Genomic DNA, 21,508 nt, shown 5'->3' with positions numbered 1-21,508 from the left:
TGTAAACCCACAGCGTAATATGGTATCAATGTCTGAGCTTCACAATTTTACAGCTTCTGTGTTAGACAAAAAGACAAGCATGTTATTTTTCATTAGTTTTATTTACACGCAATTTCTTGAAATGCAGAAACAAAATGCAACGCATTAACAGTGTCAGTTAGCCAGTGTTTGAATATTTTAAATCTGAAAAAAACAAAAAAAACATTGCAAGAACCAACGCGCATGACACAAATGCCGAGAGCGCTGCATATAAAAGCAAAAAGAGATTCTGTACGATGAATACTACAGCTTATAACAAGCCCTGCCTGCGGGCCAGCTCGTGTTTTCAATGACTTGACATGCAAAGAGTTCAAAGGTTAAAGTGTAGTGTAAGAAAAAAGGAGATCAGTCTGGCAATGTGATTAACACAAATGTTTTAAAAGTTGGTTCTTTGTGTTAGGATTATGTGAAACACCATGTCAGGGCTGGATGATTGATCAGTCACTCGCAGGTCATGTGCACTAGTTAACCTGAGCAAAACTTTCAAAGTCTACTTGGCAACAGTTAGCCTGGGTGTTTGAGTCAACAAGGGTGCGTTCTGTGTAACACTGATCTGAAAGTGTTAAGCAGTGGAGGACAATACCAGAAGTTAGCCTGGAAGGTGCAATGACTGGTTAAAGCACAGCTTGAAATCCACAACCATGAAATACATTTTTGGAGCAATGAAAAAAAAACAAACAAACCTCAGCAACTCCGAAGCAGGAGGTGAATCTGTAAAGTCTCGAGTGACTGTCTGCACCCATGACGTGGCTGGTGGATAATCGAAGGTTATGTCCATGGCATCATTCCCTGAGAGTGAAGAACTGCGCTCCCCGAGCAAAACACACATCTCACATCAGCACTGGTATTCAAAAAAGGAAAAAGATCGCTCACTCATCCCATCAAAGTTCCACAAACGTTCACTTCTGAATGCATCGACTACTTTGGATCGACCACAGTGGCTCAGAATACTTTTTTTTTTTTTTTTTTTTTGCTAAATGATAACTGGCACTAGCTGAAAAAGCTCAGGTGTGGATATTATAAAAGTTGACATTTCTCAACCTAACCTAGTTTCTATTCGCACATAGCCCAACACCTCTGGCTACGGGGAGAAGAGGAAACCAGAAAAGACAAATCAACACTATCTATCAACTGGGGGGACGGGGGTAAAGAGTTGTGACAGAATAGAAGGTAATAAAAGATTTAGTAGGTAAATTGCTACTCAACAGATGATGATGATCACATGACCTCCAAAACATCCACATTTACAAAAAGTATGTGTTAAAGAGGAAAAAGAGAAAAATCAACCCTATAAAAAAAAAAAAGGAAAAACCGCTCAGAATAGCCGAGGCTTTAGGGTCAAAATATAATAAAATCATTATCTCTTTCAATTAATAAATACATCATTCAGAATCCATAAAAATAACACGTTCAAAAAAAATCAACAACATAGATAAAACGAGAAATAAATTAAGCAGGATATCGTGAGAGTCCTCGGTTTGTTTAGACCGAGCGAGTGACTCGTAATTCCTATTTTAAACTAATTCAGAGAGGCAGCACTTTGAGCAGCTTCGCACCGAGACTCTCCTCTAATTATCGAACATAGTGCAGATTTGAGAGTATATTTCTGCACTAAATTGTGCACGTCTGTAACGCACCAAATAGAGTAATCGGGGGAAGAATGCAGCAAAGTGCTGCCTCTCACTCTTTCCTCTCCTCAAAGTCATTATTGCTGGTGTGATTGATATAAAGGGAGGTATCGGGAAGGGAGGTGAGGGCTGGAAGGGGCAAGCACGAGTGGGGAAAAGTACAAACAATAAGCACCATTTTTGAAATATCAGTCCTCTTTAGCACCTCGTTTCCCCCCCCCCCTCAGAGCGAGAAAAAAGAAGAAGACCCTGCTCGAGATATACAGCTCCGTTTCATCTGCTCCCCTCCCCATCCTGCTCAGTTTGTTGCAGATAGCCATGAAGCCAGTGAAGGTTGTGCTGAGGTGGTGGGGGGGTGGGGGGGATGCGTTCAGCCGAGGAAATACTCAAATATGATGCAGATGATCTTGGCATCAGAAGCTGCTCCCTGGCAAAGCAAGCATTTGTTTGGTAGACCTCCGACATCTCCTGTGTCCATTTTAATGCCCGCAGGAGCTTCGGTCCACCTTTCCCTGCAGCAGAAGATTTCATAACATGCTTGTCCCTCACCGCTTCCCGTAGCTCCTTTCTGTTTTGCTTGTGCTTGCTTATTTCAAATCCATTACCCTGTCTCCTAAGCATGCACAGTGAGCGTGTTCTAGGTGTCAAGATTCGATCCGTTAACGGTAGTCTCCAGGCAGTGTGTACGGGGTTTTTCCCCCTCTCCATTTCTACAGCACAAAAGTGTCCGGTAACAAATACACCCATGTTTATCTTTTCTTTTTTTTCTTCAAGAAGACGCCACGCATCATCTTGCTTCTGAAGATTAGGAGTGTTACGCAAAGACGCGATTGTGTCCGTTGAGTTTTAGAATCTTCCCCAGTCTCTGCTTGGCTGTGGCCATTCCTTTTTTGGGCCGCTTGCCTGAAAACAAAAGAAGAAGAAGAAGAAGAAGAGAAGAAGGAGAAGAAGGAGAAGAAGGAGAAGAAGAAGAAGAAGAAGAAGAAGAAGAAGAAGAAGAAGAAGAAGAAGAAGAAGAAGAAGAAGAAGAAGAAGAAGAAGAAGAAGAAGAAGAAGAAGAAGAAGAAGAGAAGGAGACAATGAAAACCAACAAATGTTAAAATTTTAGAAGCTAAAAATTGTGATTTTCAGGCAACTTTGCTTAAAATTATAAATATATCATCAGAATTGTTGCAGATATACATTCTGTCAATTGACTCATCGATATTTTAGTAAATTAAAGTTCCCTCAATACGTGTCTTTAAATTCTCTGATTTGAATAATTGTTCAACAGAAACTTCAGTTACTAACTTTTACATTGTTAATTTAAGAATCTTGAATTTTCACGTTTCCACGTCACACTTATCGTCACAACTCGTGCTCATACATACATGTTTTAAACTCAAGATTAAAAAAGGTGCGCACAGAACTTGAGCCGGTGAATGTGAAACAACCTTCCAGTGTCAGACGCTGCGCATGCTTCATTCTGCACCGTTACATAAACAAAGTCAAATAAATCTGATTTTTCAAACCTTTTGTGGCCTGATTGCTGATAGGTGGGGGGTTGGGGGCGAGCCTTTTGGAGGGGTGCAGCGGTGGAGACATTGAGGGGTCACAGTACTGGTATTCTGTTTCGGGGCTGCCGCCGTGGCTCCGGCTGAGAGGGCTGGGGAGCCCCTGATTGTCCCAGGCCTCGCTGCTGTTGCCTTGGCTGTCCATCGGGCTCTTGTCCCCCTGCAGTCGGTGCTGCGCCTCCTCCCTCTGCTCCAGCGGCGAGCACTGGCTGGAGCTGGACCACCAGGGCTCCTGGGACGAGGCCACCTTCTCCGGCTTGGAGGAGCACAGCAGACCAGCCATAGACAGCATCCCCTGAATGGCCTCTTCTGTGCTGGGTGAGGTAGGACGTTCTCTGCAAGAAGCAGACAGGACTTGATTATTTATTACGTCTCAGTGCACATACAAAATAATCACTGCTTTACATCCTCTCACGAGTTTCTCACCGTTTGAGTGGTTTGTGTTTGTGCCTGAGTTTCTGGCCAGACTGCTCCAGCTGTATGGTGTGCCCTGAGCCTCTCTGCTGAGAAGAGCCCCCCTCATCCTCCTCTTCATCCTGGGAACTCCCTGAATCCTCATCGGAAGAGGAAGACGACGACGACGATGATGACGATGACGACGACGAAGACGACGACGACGAAGACGACGACGACGCTTTATGCTGTATTGGCAAATTTTAAAATGAGAAAAGATGCATCAGTAATCATGGGGTAAAAAAAGTCAGTGAACAAACCCTGTGAAAACACACTTGTACGTTTTCAGGAGGGGTTTAAAAGAGGATAAGGAGCTCGCCAGTCGGATGTCCTCGGGGAGTTTGCTGTATTTGTAATTCTATACATCATTTAATGTTTTACTTTCCAGCTGATGTTCTAATGTTCTGGACCAGCATGCACGTCTTTAACGGTGGCAATGCTTCGACTGTGACGGAGGTGCTGCATGTTTTAATGAAATCTCTTTCTGTAACTGCTCTGCACGCTTGAACTGCTCAGCGTTTACCTCTGTGGGAGAGTCGCTGTCTGAATCCACGTCTGACACACTGGAGTGTCCGGAGACTTCTTCCCTGAGTTCAGTCTTCACCCTCTCCAGACCATCTGAGGAACACAGGAACACGCCATGAGCTTAAAACGTGGACAACAAGTTTATTAATGATTTCATAACTAATAATACCGGTGACTTACCGAGGAGTGCGTGTTTCCCCACTGTGCTGTGCTGCTCTCGACTGTCCTGTGTCCTCTCAGACTTCTCGTCCATACAACTCTTTGGTGATGAGCGTTCACCCTCCGTCTTCACAGGGCTGCTGCCTGGCTGCCTCATATCTCTGCACACGCAAACAGAATGATTAAACAACATGTATATATGTTATTATATAGATTTTTCGGAGCGAACCCCCACTGAGCCTTAATTAATAAGAAGCACAAACATCGCTCTGTTAGCTCTCACCTGATGATTCTGCCGTTGACCAGCATTAGCCGTAGGTGGTGGTTGTCCTCTAAAGACTCTGCAGCAGCAGCTGCTGATGCAGTCGACACTTTATTGAGCTTCCCACGCACCTTGGCACAGAACGCCGCATCCTGAGTAGAACAGACCGGCGTCAATAGAAATGCACAATAATATTTATTTTAATGTCATGGAAACGATTTTTCAGAACAATTTACAAAATGATAAATACACAGACGGTTACATATGTTTGTCTACATGTAAACACGTTAAAAAGTATCTGTGTAGATGCTTTCTGTATCATAGGGGGGGAAAAGAAATCACCTCCTCCAGCGGTCCCACTTCCAGCCTCCTCAGCACCTCCCTGGTGTGCCGCTCTAAGATGTCCAGGTTGGACGGCACTCTGGGGGCCTGCCGCTGCTGCTCCCTCAGCCGCCTGGCGGCCCTTCTCGCCTGCCGGGCCTGGCACAGCCTCTCCAGTGTGGTGCGAGTGGCCGGGCAGGCATTCGATCCAGATGCTACTCCACATCCACTTCCCTGAGATTTCACTGGCTTGCTACCACTGACTGGTTCCTCCTATCGACACAAATGAAACATAATGAGTTCATTTTCACTCAGAAATGTACAGGTTCACACTTTTATGAATTGCCTGCAAGACAATGCAGCCCACATATAAACCCAAGTTATGTTTGAGCTTCAGCAGTCTCATCAGTTAGTATTAGCTTCTTGTCACACAGCACGTGCACGTGCCTCCTGATGATTGCCACTGCTAAATAAAAAGGACATCAGCTTTACAAACTTATTATAAAGAAACTAAAAAGTTACATGTAGCATGTTACGCTTTATATTTAAAACAAGCTCCAATGCATTAAGTTTAAAAAGGTCTAACCGTCTCCGATATCCTTTCCTCCTCGTCCCCTCTTACCTCCAGGTAGCGGATTTCCTTGGTCAGCTCTTTAATGAGATGGTTGGGCCTGATATGGTCCGGTACCTCACTGGTGGGCTCAGTCACCTGCAAAGACACAGCAGACCACATTCAGACCACATTCAGACAGGAGAAGGGAACAGAAAGAAGTCTGTTGTTGGCCTCTGACACACATCCAGGAGATAAGAACACACAGTGGTGACGGCTGTGTAACAATAACCATCTGGACAGCGGATATTCAGGTGCAGGTATACGGAGATGACCGTGAGAACACTGTGGCCGACGCTCACCTCTCTTTTCAACCAGGTCCTCAGTGCACTGATTAAAGCCTTGACTCCCTCCACTAGGTAGGTTGATGGTGGACAGTTGTCCTCTCGTAGCTCTGAGAGGAGAGAAACACGAGCATTAAATCCTGAAAGATTCACAAGACAGAACACTTAAAACCATATCAAATGTTAAAATTGTCCAAAGGAGATTTACATCATTTTGCACTGTAACTTCCCAAGCTGATGCATGACATTGGTGGGAAGAATTAACCTTCGGACCTGAACATCGGCCATTCTTTAGCTTTACAAGTAGAGCTGAAACAATGAATCGACTGATCAATTAGTCAAATCGACAGAAAGATAAATCGCCAACTATTTTGATAATCGATTCATCGTCAGAGTCATTTTTCATGCTGGCTATTGGCAATTATGGGGATTAAACCTGGAACATTACTGAATGGTGTCTTTAACAATAGCTATAATTGCCCTTTCATTAAAAGAATTCACACATTTGAACAGATGCTCCAATCAACCTTTTGCTTTTAAGTGCATCTTAACAACTGACTCACCTTTTAGCATTTCCAAGAGGTTCTTGGCCACATACCAACAGATGGCTTCGAAGTACGGAAACTTAAAGAGGTCTGGGGTTTTCAGGCGACGCTCCATTTCATAACACCTAACGAAACCAACAGAGGAAATACAAAATAGTTTTTAGTGATAAAGTAACACACATTCAATTCTAGATTTAATGGAAATAAAGATCATCGAGCCAATTCTACCTGAGCTGCATGCCAATATTGAGGTTGTGAAGAAAGTTCCCTCCAAACGCCATGCAATCCTGAGAGGTGAGAACAGCATGGATCCAGCCTGTAGGGGGCGCCAGAGGACAGACGTTTACTCAGCTGGCCAACAGATTGACTTGCAACAATAACACACTCAAGGAGAGGACAGCTAAAGTGGCACCTTCATACTGAGCACTTGATCATACATGTAGGTGATCTGCATGAATATATGGAGACATTTACAGCCGGGCAATGCAGTAAAGACCCCCCCAAAAAACAAACTTCTTATCCTCCTCGTCAGACTTAAAAAAAGATAAGGGTGTCTATTTCAATGATTTGCTCCCCCTCAGATAAACAGTGTTCTTTATACAACACAAAGTGAGAGAAAGCAGAGTTTGGGGGGGTTGGAGTAAGGCTGATAGACAGGCCTGATAATGCACTGGTTGACTGACCTACTGTGCTCTCTGACCCCCACTTAATTCCCACCTCTCCACACCCTCTCTGCCAAAGGCTCTCTTTCACAATGCTGCTTCAGCTTGCTGAGAAAGCATGGCAGGATGAATGATTGAGGACGTCCAGCAGTTGCAGGCTGAACCAAGCTTTGTCTGTCTGGGTGCATGGGGGGGGGGGGAAGAAAAAGGAACTCTATCGGCTTAAAAAGTCTATTGGAGAGACTGATGGGTAATTGTATGACTGGAGACGTTGGCTTCACTTAGGTGAATGAAAGCGACATATAACACAAACATCTTTTTAGTCTCTGAACACAACTTCTAATTAACAACAGCAGCACTGCGAGTTAAAGGAATGTAAGGAGTCGCATGCAGAGGAACGCTGTGATCATCAGATTACATAATCGCATTGTTTTTATTCATTTTTTCATTGCAATTATGATCATTAAGAACTGATTGGGTTGTTGCTTCTTATTTTCCCTCAGCAATGACAGAGGACCTTTAAGAAGCCTGTATTTTCCTGGCAGGAGCCATGGGAAGCGTGATTATTTTAGCTTTTGAATGCATGTGAAAAGACAAACAAATCCAGACAGCAGGTCAGCTGGGTCTAGCACTATGACATAACATTAGAGACACAGATGGCTGTATGTCCGAGTATCGGAAAGTAAGTGATCAAAGATTGTAAGGGTATCCCACACTCGTATCTATAAAACAAATGCTTTAACGGTCTCTGAAAACGCAGAACATAACTGCACAACAGCTGCTAGTAGAGATCAGCAGCGCTTGTCATTTGTTATCCATGTTAAATTAACCACTGGTAGTCGAGGCTGATGTTCGTTTTCTTCCATTTACGTGATGGGGGGGGGGAGAGGACACATGGTGATTGATAAGACCTAATCAGAAAGCAGAACGACGAGCCTGAACTCTGAGGCTAGACGAGTATAAGATTCATGCTTTGATTGACAACTGTTCAGGAAGAGATTGTACAAAAAGACATGTATGTATGTACATATATATTACTCTGTTCTATTGTTATTAATGGACTTAATCACAAATTGGAAGAAGTTTCAGTCTTGGTGTTATTAGATCTCAGTGCTGCATTCAACATGGTGAACAAGACAAACTGGAAAGCTGGGTTAGACTTTGTGGCTCAGTGCTGAACTGGTTTGAATCCTATGTGATGGGGAGAACTTTGTGCTGTTAATTTACTCTCCTTAATCCCTCTTTAATCCCATGTAAATGTGTGTTTTTGCATTTCTTTCTTTAATGCCTTTTATGTCTTATGTAAAGCACGATCACGATTTGCAGCTTTATAGTAATACTAATGAAACTCGGCAGTTTGTGACACCAGAGTACTAAAATATAGACTTAAGAAGCAGTAAAGCGCCGCATGACCGACTGTCAGTCGTCAAATTAACCAAACTACAGCAAGAAAACACCCTTAAATCAGCGCTAGAGCTTCTTTGGCTATGAAGATTAACATTCAAGAAACGTCACACAAGCATAAACAATCCACAGACCTGTAGGGATGAGCAGGGTGGTTCCTTGGGGCACAACACACTTGTAGCACTTCTCCACTTTGTCCCCGAAGAACACTTCACTCTGATTGGGCGAGGAGCTCCATGCCTCATATAGTGCAAGGTTGGCGAGAGTGGGCTTGATCAAGAAAAAGATCTTCTCACCCTGCAGAGCACATGAAGAGGCGTAAACAGTAGTCGCCACACTCGAATGACACTTTGATGTTGTGGGTGTTTGAGCATGGCAGCTGTGGGGATGCCGCTTTTAAAAAACACACCCACAAACACCTTGAAATCTATGTCAGCTTTATTTTACAGACCAGAGAGAGTGAAATCATCAATATGGGCAGAGCAGCGATGCCCCCGGAGCGGCTTGATGAATAGATGTGATGCGAAAAGCGGGGTGACCTTTCCGCAAGTGTTAACTAATCAGCTGTGACGGCTTGTCCTAAATACCTCAGCATATACAAACACACTGAACATCACTTGAGTTTGACAAATGAATGGGCAGCATTGGTGTTGGATTAAATAGCTACCAAGTAGTTTATTTTGGCGGGATGATGGAATGCGTCATCAATTCTTGCCTCATTTCCAAATACATTCAGCTCTTTCTCATGCAAACACTCACCCAGAGAACATGGTACCAGACGGAGGTGCCTCCGAAGTCTATGTGGAAATCTGTGTAGCTGTCCTTGACCCCCATAAGGCAGTACTTCTGGACAAAGGGCTTGGGGAAGAAGGAGTCGTCCGGCCAGTAGTTCTCTACCCAGGACATCTTCTGAGCCACGTCAGGAACCTCCACCAACTCCGACATCCTTAGTGGGTGGTTGGTGAAACAAAATCAAGATTAGACTTTGATAAAGTTATCATCACTGACAGCAGGGTTGTCTTAATATCCATATTTGCCACACAACCAATGCTAGTTTATATAAGCTTGTTCTGAATAATGACTTGTACTGCCAGTGTTTACTATGGATCTGTGCGTACTGAAGCCCTTCCTTTAGCCAACAGAGACAACAGACTTGAGCTTACTTAGTGTCAGAGAACTCCAGGCTGATGAGGTTGAGGACCTTGGGTCGATGCGGGTTCTTGAAATACTTGATAAACTCGCTGAGCTTCATCTTGCTGTCTGCCTGACGTGCCACATCTATCACATCGATAACTTTGTTGCAACCTAGATGGGAGACAAGCACCGTTTAGTCCACATATTATCAGATGGAGAGGTTCTGTAGATAGTGACTCTTGTATATCTTCAACTTTTTAATTGGCTGCCGAGTGGGCATGGGGTTCACTGGGGTCAGCAGCCTGCTGGCATCTCCATGTGCTTTTAGAGATCAAGCCCTGAGGGAAACTGGCACCAATATGGCAGCGTGGGGAGGGGTTGTACATGGAGGCAAGGCAATCTTTCAATCTGTCCGGACCACCAGTCCCTGAGGAGGAGGAGTGGGTGGGTGGAGGTGAGAGGGCCGCAGTGTGTGTGTGTGAGACCTCAAGCATTGAGGGAAATACGCGTATAGATGTGAGAAAGAGCGTGTACATAGGCTTCATGTGGTGTGTTTACGCGTATGAGACAGAAAACAGATGCTTCTACAAAAAAAGGAAAATAAAAACGAAGCTGCAACTCGTAGCCAACAGTTGGAACGCTACAAATCACACTCTGGTGACACGTGGGGCCGGAAGTAGGACCGGGGTGCAGTGTGTGTAGCAAGACAGCTGGTTGTTGTATTTCCCCCTCACCCCTCCCACTCACCTTTTTTATTACCCCTTTGCGTGTTCTCCCTCTTTCTCCCACTCACACACACACACACACGCACTTGCACTCACACACACCTCTGAAGGCCCAGCTGGCCAACGTCTGATGACAGAGAACAGCTGGAGTAAAGGCAGTCAGTCACACAGTGAGAGACAAAGCTGCCTGGAAACCACCCAACGCCAAGCTCAAACACCAACTTCACAAACCCAAACCCAAACGCCGGAGAAAAAACGAAACTAACGCCCTTACTGAAGCAGCTCGAGAGACACTTGAGCTACCCGCTGTAATCACAATGATATATTACAACACACAGTAATGTTAAAGAGGTCATTAATTAAGGTAATTGTTGCAAATATGTCTTAGTCAACATACTTGAACTAGAAACTCCTTTCTTACTGCATTCAATTAAAATCAGTTTAAGTTGAAATGTTTTCTAATTAAAGGAATACTTCAGCCACAACATGATCATTTGTATATCAATTACTCTCCCCGCGTGACCTTGAAGAAAACCACGGTGAAAATCCAAAAAGGTCTTGCTAATTTAAGACTTTTCTCCGTTGTTGAATTCTTTGCGAGTAATTGATATACAAAAGGTAATTTTGTGGGTAAAGTATTCCTTTAATCATTCATTTATACAGCACAGTACGTTTTAAGCTCTTCCCTATTATCATGGCATTGCACCATTAACTACAACATTATATCGCAGCTCCATCTGTGACCCGAGTTACTTCAGAATTATTCTTAGCTTCTTCAAAAGGTAGTTTCACGATCCCACAGATGTGCACATGTCCTGCCTGGAATGAGAAAGTATCTGCCCGGGGGTCAAACCGACGCTTAAATCCACTATTTGACAGTCTTTTCTTCTTCTTCTTCTTCTTCCCTGGACGAACGTTAAGTCAGCCGCACAGAGGGCAGCTGGGCTGAGGCCGCCGCAGACTCTTGAAATTGGTTTTGCCCCAAGCAACCTTTGATCATTCCGTTATGTTGTATTTTTACATTTCTATACGTGCTTATTGGATTATTAAATCACAACAAGTCAAGTTAAATGTTTTGTTCAGGCAGCTATTGGATCTACAAATCCAGTCGAGGTTTGCTTTATAATATTAGCTGATTCAGATGTTAAAAATACGGCAAAATCATTTTAATTTCTCCAGAAAAAAAACTGTTTTGTTGTCACCCTCTACCCGCCCACATTTAATCAACTTTTACCCGTGAATTTATGTATTCTTTCGCCCGTTACACCTCATGTTTGCAGGTAATGAAGCACTGAAGTGAGAGTAACATGCTAAACCAGCATGCCCCAAATGTTACATCTTTTTACGCTAACACGTGTATTCAACCCCTCTGGGATCGATCGATCATTCGACTTTCACTGACCATTCATCAAAGCTCCACTACTGGGCCCGATCATCGGCCACACACCATGTTTGCTACATAACCCTTTAAGACCCTAGTGAGACACAGAGGACATCAGCGTTCTCTCCTGTTGTCCCATTGTCTTCTAACTGTAAGAAATGCAACCCGACACGCAGTCCCTCGTCACAACACCTGTGCCTTGGCTTAATGCTCAATAGGGCATGGGACAGAGAGATGAAGTGAGAGGGGGAGTCTGTAATCTGAACTTAATGATAAAAACACCAGTGGACTTGGTAATGGGCTTGTAATAGGAGCTGGGAAGTGACAGGCTGTTTCAATAAGGAAGCGTAGTGGTCACAGAGAGGGTAGTGAAAGCTTAGCCATCACTCATTTAGAACTCATTCAGCCATCGTTTGATTCCTGATAAGTGGGTTAAAACTCCATGAACCTAGAAACCTGTGTCTTATTGACACACAGATGGCGCCTGCTCAGCGACGGCCACTGAGCTGGCTGGTGTTGGGTGGTTTCATTAGCTTTTAAGACTGAGTCAACTGTTCCCACATCCTTCCCAAAGTATAAAACACTAGGGCATTATTGTAAAGTTCATACCGCTGACGGCCACTGTTTTACACTGCAGAACAAAGCCAGTTCATTAAGAAGTGTCCTTACCCACATACTGCTCCACATCTTTGACAGAGAAAGTAGGGGGTGGTAGTTTGAGTCCCAGGCCCTCCATCTCCGTGACCACGATGGGGTAACTGAAGCCGTGTCTCTCCAGGTAGCGGGTTGTCACCTGCTCGCCCTTCATCTGCATCATGATCTCCTCACCACTGAAACAAGATCATAACACGTTCAGTAAACTTCTATTGCCATTGCAATTATACTAACGTAGCCTCAGAGTCATGCCCCCTTAAAATGCTCTTAACAAAAGGCAACATGTCAAAGTAGTTTTAAAGTAATAGCAGCTTCAGTTTTACAATAGTGTTGCAGGAATGAGTCCAAAAACCTTGGAAATGAGTCTGCATTTTTTCACTTCCAGTTCCTCTTCTCAAAGTCAATGGGGTTTTTTTAATGTGTTTTTGATTAGTTGCCTGAAATAAGGAAATTTGGCCTACAAAAATAAGTCAGTTGCAGGGGGGGTTGCAGCGTAGCTTCAGAGCCTACATACAATACAGATATGAACAAAGCTCGTCTCTTGGAGGTTAGAGGTGGACAGGTGAGGCGATTTATAAGTACACATGTGAGTGCGTTTAAATTGATATGTACCTGGCGAAGGTCCTGCTCTGGAGCTCCTTGACAAACACTGAAGTGCCAGCCTGCACCGGCTTCAATCCATCGTTGGGCTCCGTGTAGTCGTGCCTGTAGCAGTTGTTGCGCTTTTTCACTGCAACAAACAAGAGACATCTGCGGTTTACAGGGTTGTTTTTGTTCTAATTTCATCATGCAGTTGCCTTCTTGAAGCTTGTTCTCCCAACAAAGTGGTAAATTACACACATCACCACCACTTTTGGACATTAATTCACTACTCAACCCCTGGGCTAAGAGATGGGGATGAAGAGGCTTGTCCAACCAAATTGGAGGGCTTACAACACCATTCAATTAGCCTGTTAATGTCTGCCCTCCGGGCTCACGGAGGTTGACCCATCCCCCCCCCCCCAATTTTTTTTTGTCTCGAGTTAAGAGTGGTCCTTTTCCCCTGTGACCAGTCAAACATACAGAGAAGGGGATGGAAGGGGGGGGGGAACTGAATGAAAAGCAGGTTAGACATGAAAATGTAAAGCAGAGAATCAGAGGACAGTTTTGATGAATGAGATGCACGTTGGGACTGAGGGAGGGAGACTGAGGGAGGGAGACTGAGGGAGGGAGACTGAGGGAGGGAGACTGAGGGAGGGAGACTGAGGGAGGGAGACATGCCACTGAAGACAAATAGCAGTACTCACTCAGGGAGGATCCGTGTTCAACATCACAGTTGGGACAGTGGTAAACATCGATATCCACAGCATGATGCTCTTCTACCTGCACACAGCTGAGGACGGACAGGAGAAGCAGTTAGTTCACACTTCTTCTAACATGTTGAATGAGTCAGGATCTATTCTATATGTCAATCTCATGGGAGACATTTTTATTTTACAGTTGGGCTGCAACAAACAAATATTAACAATTAATCTACACATTATTTTCTGATTAAATTGATAATGATTTAGCCAATCATAAGTTCTCAGTGATGCCTTAAAATGCCTTTTTCTCAGACTAAAAGTCAAACCCCCCGAGTTTAGTAGTAAGCAGTTTACTTCTATCAGATTTTTTTTAAATCTTAAAATATAAAATCAATTATCTAAATAGTTGGCAGTTAATTTAACAGAATTTTTTCAAGGCTCCCATTAGCAAGAACTTTTGAATAAAGGTTGACCCGCAAGCAAATGTTAAAAACTGCCAAACGCTGTGCGTGTTACCAGAGGGTTCACAGGTTTCGTATAAACAAACAACAAAAGCACAGTTTGGTTCTGGAAAATGACCTTTGCTCCAATCAAGCTTTCCAACAAATGTTCTACAACCGCAGCCTCACCAGAGGCAGGAGCAGGAAACTTGAAGCATAGTTCAAAGCCTTTGCCGTTCGTACAATAATAATAATGTAAGACCACTAGCATGGCGCATGGATCTGCAACAGCGTCACATACTGCTACCCCCGACTGTCCTGCGGCAGTCAAACCACAGGCACCAACACACATGCATTCCTCTGTTGCATACCAGAGTACCATTCCAGAGCAGCATGAACAGCAACCGAGTTGCCATTCAGCCTGACTGGTCACCAATTGCTATTTTGAGTTAGAAAAACTGCAAGCTGCCTGTTTGTGGGACTCAAGCATGTGCACAGGTCATTTTATGGTTAAGTGATGTTAGGGAGAGATGACACACAAAAAGGACCCTCTGTACTTAACAGGCCGCCATTATGCTTGTCATTTTTAAAGTGATTTGAGATCTGAAGACACTGACAGTGTTTTATGAGATCATAGTTCATGTCCCCACTTGACCTGGAAATAAGCATTTCTAATACTCTTCCTGTGTCCATATCTACACACGATCATCGTCACAATAAACACTCGTAGTCTGGAAAATCTGATATGAAGCCAGTTCGAAAACAGATTTGGTGCATTCAGACTGTCTAAACACGCTAGTAGTAAGTGACCAAAGAAAAAAACTACATTTCACTCGCTCACAAAGTTACAACTGTTCTAATCTGACCTCTCACTGAGGCAACTGTAACTATTTCACTTCCACTGCTTGCTTTTAATTTGGCTAATTAAGAAACATGTCGCTAAGCAGCTTTAGCACTGTGGTGGCTGAACCCAAGAGGGAAACACTGTGCAACTATAACAGAATTGCATACCAACTTGAAACTCAACATTTTCCATCTTCAAACCACCACGGAGCAAATGAAGCTTTGGTTTTACAGCTAGAATAATGGCATAGGATATAAACGATGGATTTGTGGCTGATATATTGTCTTTTTCGGAAAGGTAAGCGCCTGCAGGAGTGATGGAGCTGACCGGCTGCAGCCTGCTATCAGCTTTGATCTACAAGAAATTGCAGGAAACTGTAAAGGAAATAAAGCCGAGGGCCATTAAGTCATCAGGAAGTGGTGAGCGTGTGTGAATGCTGGCCCCAATCACCCTGGTGCACTAACAGGATATCAACAGTAGCTGCCTCTCCTTAGTTTATAACATAGAACCTGGAGCAATTATAGGCTGCAGCACACACTTTCACTAGTTCATGATGGAACATTGGATTTGCCATTAAGTAGGCATGTTTATGTGAGAAGTATCTTTTTCCTTCCAAAATCCATAGAAAAAACTATAAAAATCGGAAAGAAGCATTCCTTCTCCTGCACGTGAACAAGCGGAAGACCAACAATAACACTGTGCAGTCCTTGGCTGTAGTTATAAGCCTAGCTCATGTATCAGGAATCTTAGTTCACATGTGGCTGTTTGCTGGGGGAAAGCGTGAGTCACAGCTCTCTGCCGCCGGCCCGGGTTGGTTGAGATGTGGGAGAGCAGCGTGAGCTCAACCGAGGTGACCTTGCTGTCCTCAGCTCACTTGGTACTTTCATTTTATGTAATACCACAGTGGGAAATCAGGGCAGTGTGCCACATACGCCGGCCTGACTCAGCTTACGTGTCACCTGTAATGATTAATACATAACAAGGCAGTGAAGCTGGTGAAGCTGGTGAAGCTGGTGAAGCTGGTGAATCTGCGCAGACTTGAGATAGAGAATGTAAAAAGGGGGGAGGAAACTCAGCTGAAAAAGGGAAAGAGAGCCAAGTATTTCCTGCCTTGCTCAGGCTTGATAATGTATTGCATCATCGCTGCAAAGTGTGCAAACATGTTCTTGCAACAACATGAACCTCACTTGCTCGGAAAGAATCAGAGCGAGGCTGACATTGGAGAGCGCTGAACTGACGTCATCTTAATACTTAATAAGATAGTGTTATCATATGTTGTAGGACAACAGAGCACATAGATGGTGACGCAGTACAGTCAATATGCCTCACAAAGATAAAAACAAAACCTCGCCACTGGACAGTTATTCTGTGACGGCATTGCAGCAGATTACCAAGTAAAACATCTCTTCCTGAATAAGAGGAGATGTGTGTACTTGGCTTAAACCCCTGCCTTCAACAGCCCCTCTCCCTCCACTTCCTCTCATCAAGGGCCTCCTTCCTGTGTGACTGAGAGGGCTTATTCATTAGTGCATGCACTGTGAGGGGTTCATTGTCCTCCATGATCAGTGCAGAAACACAAAGACTGGAGGCGGGCATCACCATTATTTTCAGCTTTAAATAACCGCTCTACATGGGGCGGCGACACGCCTCCATTAGGGAACTGGCAGATCCCTAATGGATGGGTGGTAGAGGTAGAGATAGAGAGGAGATGAGGGCAGTTAAACACACCTGGCTTTCTTTATCTACCCCAGAGGAGCACCTGACTCCTCCGGCCCTTTTCCCTAATGCACTCAACCAAAGCTTACATAAACAGTGCCGGACTTAGACAGCGGTAAGAGCCACTGAGCCCTGACAGATGGATAGAGATCTGTCATTTTGGCCTTACCGGTGAAATCATTTTAGCTAGCTAGCTACGTGTAAAAGCGACCAGACATCCCTGCAGTGGTTACAGCTTGAAAGAGACCGCTCTGTAGTCTACTGGTAAACAACAAAAGAGAATCACTTTGTTGTTTATGGGGCGTCAGGGAGCCCCAGGGAGATTTAACAACGTAACTGTTTTTGATGCAGGCTGAGTTGCATTGAGGCTCCAAGCACTGGGGCTGTACTTTCACACATGTCTTCAACATGGTTGTCTTAAGACCCCCAGCGCCCCTGTAAAACCTACAAAGTCATCAGTCACAAAACATCAGCCAACAAACTCAGTCTGAACTCGCCTACAGATGGACTGGCATGTGGATGCAATCCTCTCTCTCTCTACGCTTTTTATATAAAGAACAACATTGAGCTGGTTGTTCTGAACATAGAATGAATAAGAAGGAAACTGTAATACTGAGCTGTTCATATTATATTTCAGCCAGTCTTTTCAGTTTTCCATTGATTTGGACTCAATCTGGCACAGAGATCCAAATATACTACTCTACTCCTATTTCTGAACTAAGTTATCAATTGTACAACAGAACAACTGCTAGACCTACATCTTTTAATATCATAATTCAATCCGACTGCTAATCAATACATGAAGCTGTTGACCCCTAATCAACATTGATCAAGCTGGATGTAATGCAGTTTCCCAGCCCCCAGAGACCGCCTTGCAAATGAATGTAAACACAGCTTTTAACAGGAGATATGAGGCTGCTCTTTACTAGGGCCAATTAACTAATCGGACATCTAAACAGATGATCTGAAGCGGGGTTCTTTCTGTTTTCTGTGCTAAAAAATAAGAATCATTCCACTTGTCCGTCCGTCCGTCCACTTAGCGTAAACACTAAAAAGGCACTCTGTAGAGGCTATCCATCTCTCTTTAGTGTGCTCACAAACTGTGCGACATTGACGGATCGTGCATTGAACTTGGCTAGCTGGAGCGTCCATCAATCATTCCCTCTGTCCCATTGAGCCCCACGAGTCTATCATCGCCCCCACCCTCCGTACCTTACCAGACGGGCTGACTGGAGTGCCTGACACCTACACCGGGGCAAACCCTGTGATCTGAAGTGACCCAGTGAGGATTTCCAGCACGCCAACATCCACAATGTTGACGTGAATTGGTATCTTGGAAACACTTGAAACAGTCCATTTGCAGAAGCAGGTCTTGTAATTAGGCGAGGCTCTAAATGGTTAATAACAGGGTTTAAACTAACATTTGTAATCTAAACCACAAGCTGTAGTAGTTTGTTTAGGTGACTAAAGGAGTCCTTCAGGGCAGTGGTACAAAACAACAAAAAGGGGCTGAAAGAAGAAATCTAGGCAGTGAGAAGAGGATAAAAGAAATCCCAAAACATATTTTCTACACCTTTTTTTTGCGAGATTGTGGATAGCTTAAGTGCTTCTAAAGATTTAAGGATTCAACAAAAAGATTATTCAACAAAAGATTATTCAACAAAAAGATTATTCAACAACGTTGTCGCATATCTTCGTCATATTGTGCAGCCCTAAGTGTGATAAACAATATTAATGTGGGGGAGAGATCAATAGTCAATATCGGCAAATATCAAGAGTTGACTTTGAAAAGAAAAACTTGGATTGGTGCATCCCTACGACACATCACAACACATCAACAACTAAAAGTCTCATTTGTGGCTCCCTGATCGACCAGGGAAATATATCTGTATATATTGTGATGCAAGATTAGACTAAGGGGGGGGGGGCATGTGTGTCAGTACAAGAGTCTATATATGCAAAGCATTTAATAGCACCTTATCTAGACCAAAATATGATCTTTTTTGCTTTCCAGTTCACCTCACTGATCACGACTCCAACACAGATAAGTCACACAGTGTTTTGCTAACCATGCTCATGTCCTCATCCGGTTAAAGTGCCAGGCTGTATTGTATACTGAGATTCAGGTGATGGAAAACAGGACACTCTCCAGAAACACAGGCAGCAAGACAAAGTCCCCCACACAAACACAAACAGCAACTCAGCTAGCAAACTGAGGAACAGGCACCGGAAGGTTGCACTCCTCTCCTTTCCACTTCATCTGTGTGCCATCATCCACATCCAGAGAATATCCCTTTCCTTCTGGCCAGCCTCGTGGGAAAGAGGCAGGAAATGTGGCTGGTTTTGGAGCTCTGTGTGTGTGTGTGTGTGTGTGTGTGTGTGTGTGTGTGTGTGTGTGTGTGTGTGTATCTGCTTATTAGTCATCAATGGGGGAAGCTCCAACATTTGTTCCTTTTCTTGCTGGCACATGACACACAGGCTTTGGCTCTGATACGCAGCAAATTCTGGCCACCAAGTTTTTTGGCAGTGCACTCAGAGTGGTTACGCAATGGCTTCCGTCATTTCAACACGAGCAAAAACAGATTATTGTATTCATAAGTAGTTGCCATGGAGATGCACCCACACAAGTTGACTCAAAAGGGACTGAGAACGGGGTATGTCTCACTTTTGTCTAGGTCGGCCGATGGACTTAAGGACACATTGATAAAAAGTGACAGGTTTTCTGGTTACCCGAGTCTAAAACACAACATGTAATCCGACAACAATTTTAATACTTGTTGTCCACCCCTTTGGCCAAATCTTCTTATATTCCTTCAATTAGGATCAGAGCACAAGGTGAGCTGGCCGCCTTGCCAATAGTCATATTAGTAGGCTTTATAGGACTTGATAAAAGGGGTTAAACTTGGCACCCCAAAACAGTGCAGACTGATCTTGACCCCAAAGCAGCATAGGGTGTTCCTCGTAAATCTTACATTTCATTGTGTCATACATGCTCAGACACAAGACATTGCACAACAATAAAAGTCCCATAACAACCACCACCCACACAACAAGAATCATAAAAACATGTACAATATCACTGGTCCACCTTTAATTAATTATAAAAAAAAGGTAAGGACATTTAAAAAACGAGAAAATAGGACAAAACATGTGTCTGCCTGGTACCTTTAAATATTACCCCTGTTCACCACTAGGTGTCCCTGCCATGTGCCTCCTCTGCCTGAAAGGGAGATTTAAATTTCTCAAGCTGTCAATCAAAAGCCCGACCATAACAAGCTCCTTGTTCTCGACACTTTGCTTTCTAGTAAAAGTAAACCACCAGAAAAACATCAAAATAGAAAAAAAACTCAAATTGCATACACAGCTGGAAATTAGTGTGTATTAAAAATATAATGTTTAGTAATCAGGTATAACAATAACATACGGATTATGTTCAAACAAATAGAAGTTGTGTATGAAACGCAGCTTTAAGTCAACGGTTGGCTGCGGTTGTCATTACGTTGAGCAACTTGGTGAGCAACCTGGTTGCGCTTTGCTATACAACGACTGTTTTGACCGGTTGTTAATCCGTTAAATCACAGTAAAACCAACATTCAATTAATAACTGAAGTGAGTACAAGGAGCTGGCAAACATACAGCCTTTCTATGTCACGATGAAGCTTTTGATCACTCAGGTTGACTGACACAGCTCGGCAGTCCTGATGAGCCGCATATTAGCAGATCAAACTACTTTCTATGGGCTCTATTTTAGTCAATAACCTTACTTATCAACACAATTACAAACTACACATTCGAGTCGTATGTTTCAGTAATAATTAGCAAAACAATAGAGTAAATTCAAGCTAATTTCAGAGAGAGAAACCCCACTTTCTTTCGTAAAGTCGTGTCAATAGACGGTTTAAAACCCCCGTCGCCTACCGCTAGCGTTAGCAAGCTAAGTTAGCTACCAGTCAACACCGCTTAGATAACCGTCGCCTTTCTTCAATAAACAATCAGTGTTTCTCGCTTCTAATGACCCACATCTCTAAAGTACATTATAACCTACATACCTGCCATGAAACCAGTCTTTACAGATGTCGCACTCGATCATAAACCGGCTCACATCGTAGGGCTGCCGGCAGACACAGTACAGCGGGGCCGCCGCCATCTTCCTACTGTCCCCAAACAACGCAGGAATGAAGCGGGGCGGGGATTTAACCCACCGTCCGGAAAGAGCCGAGCGAGAACCGAGTGTACACGAGATCCACCAATCTCGGCAATCCCACCTCTGACGTCAATTTCCAAATTATTCATTTCCATCTGGTTGTGTAGACGCACACCAACAATAGACACAAACTTTTTCCAACAAAGGAATGACATAATGGTACTGTTTTGGGCATTTTGTCAATGTTACAATCTGAGATTTATGTATTTATGAGATAATACATAAAGGAAAATGGTGAGCCTCATACGCCTTAGTGAGTCAATTATATATTATAGTTCTACATAGTATATCATTATTTCAATTCAATTGTGAGTTAAACAGTATATTTAAAGATAATTTTAGAATCAGTGGATGTAATTTAACCATTACAAATGTACAAGGACCCTCCGAGAAGTTTATTTTAAATGGTAGAGTCCAAAATATTCTTATAAAATATGCCAATATGACTAATATGCATGAATGAATATGCATTATTTTTTTAATGTAATAATAGGGTCATAAAAAGCAATAACAAAAATATTGCCATTTTACTCAATAATGATCTAACTTTAATGAATATAACAAAAACTAATACAAATAAATATACATGATATGTTGTTAAGCCAAGTGTAAAAAGTGTTTTAGCAGACTGAAATTAGCATCAAGTACCTTCTTTCAAATGTGCAGCCTCGGCACTGATTTA

The 21,508-nt window shown here is 43.4% G+C and overlaps 1 protein-coding gene across 2 annotated transcripts; it reads right to left on the bottom strand.

Annotated features, from left to right (window-relative positions):
• Window positions 1-82: 82 nt before the first annotated feature.
• kdm7aa (lysine (K)-specific demethylase 7Aa) lies at window positions 83-20,828 on the bottom strand. Of its 2 annotated transcripts, none has more exons than XM_029461878.1 (18): window positions 20,672-20,828; window positions 13,626-13,711; window positions 12,952-13,069; window positions 12,355-12,515; window positions 9,609-9,750; window positions 9,205-9,391; window positions 8,580-8,742; window positions 6,608-6,695; window positions 6,398-6,504; window positions 5,853-5,944; window positions 5,527-5,649; window positions 4,962-5,213; window positions 4,641-4,771; window positions 4,379-4,518; window positions 4,197-4,291; window positions 3,647-3,861; window positions 3,179-3,555; window positions 83-2,570 (listed from the first exon to the last, which is right to left on the bottom strand). In XM_029461878.1, the coding sequence occupies exons 1-18, from the start codon at window positions 20,767-20,769 to the stop codon at window positions 2,482-2,484; spliced, it is 2,664 nt and encodes an 887-aa protein (XP_029317738.1). In that variant the 5' UTR covers window positions 20,770-20,828; the 3' UTR covers window positions 83-2,481. The 2 variants fall into 2 exon arrangements, with proteins under 2 accessions (XP_029317738.1, XP_029317739.1); XM_029461879.1 differs by having other exon boundaries at window positions 5,563-5,649.
• Window positions 20,829-21,508: the final 680 nt, after the last annotated feature.

This window comes from Cottoperca gobio, chromosome 23 (assembly GCF_900634415.1).
Source record: "Cottoperca gobio chromosome 23, fCotGob3.1, whole genome shotgun sequence".
Classification (NCBI taxonomy): Eukaryota; Metazoa; Chordata; class Actinopteri; order Perciformes; family Bovichtidae; genus Cottoperca; species Cottoperca gobio.
The sequence above is the reverse complement of the archived record's forward strand: the minus strand, read 5'-3'. Positions and strand labels throughout refer to the sequence as shown.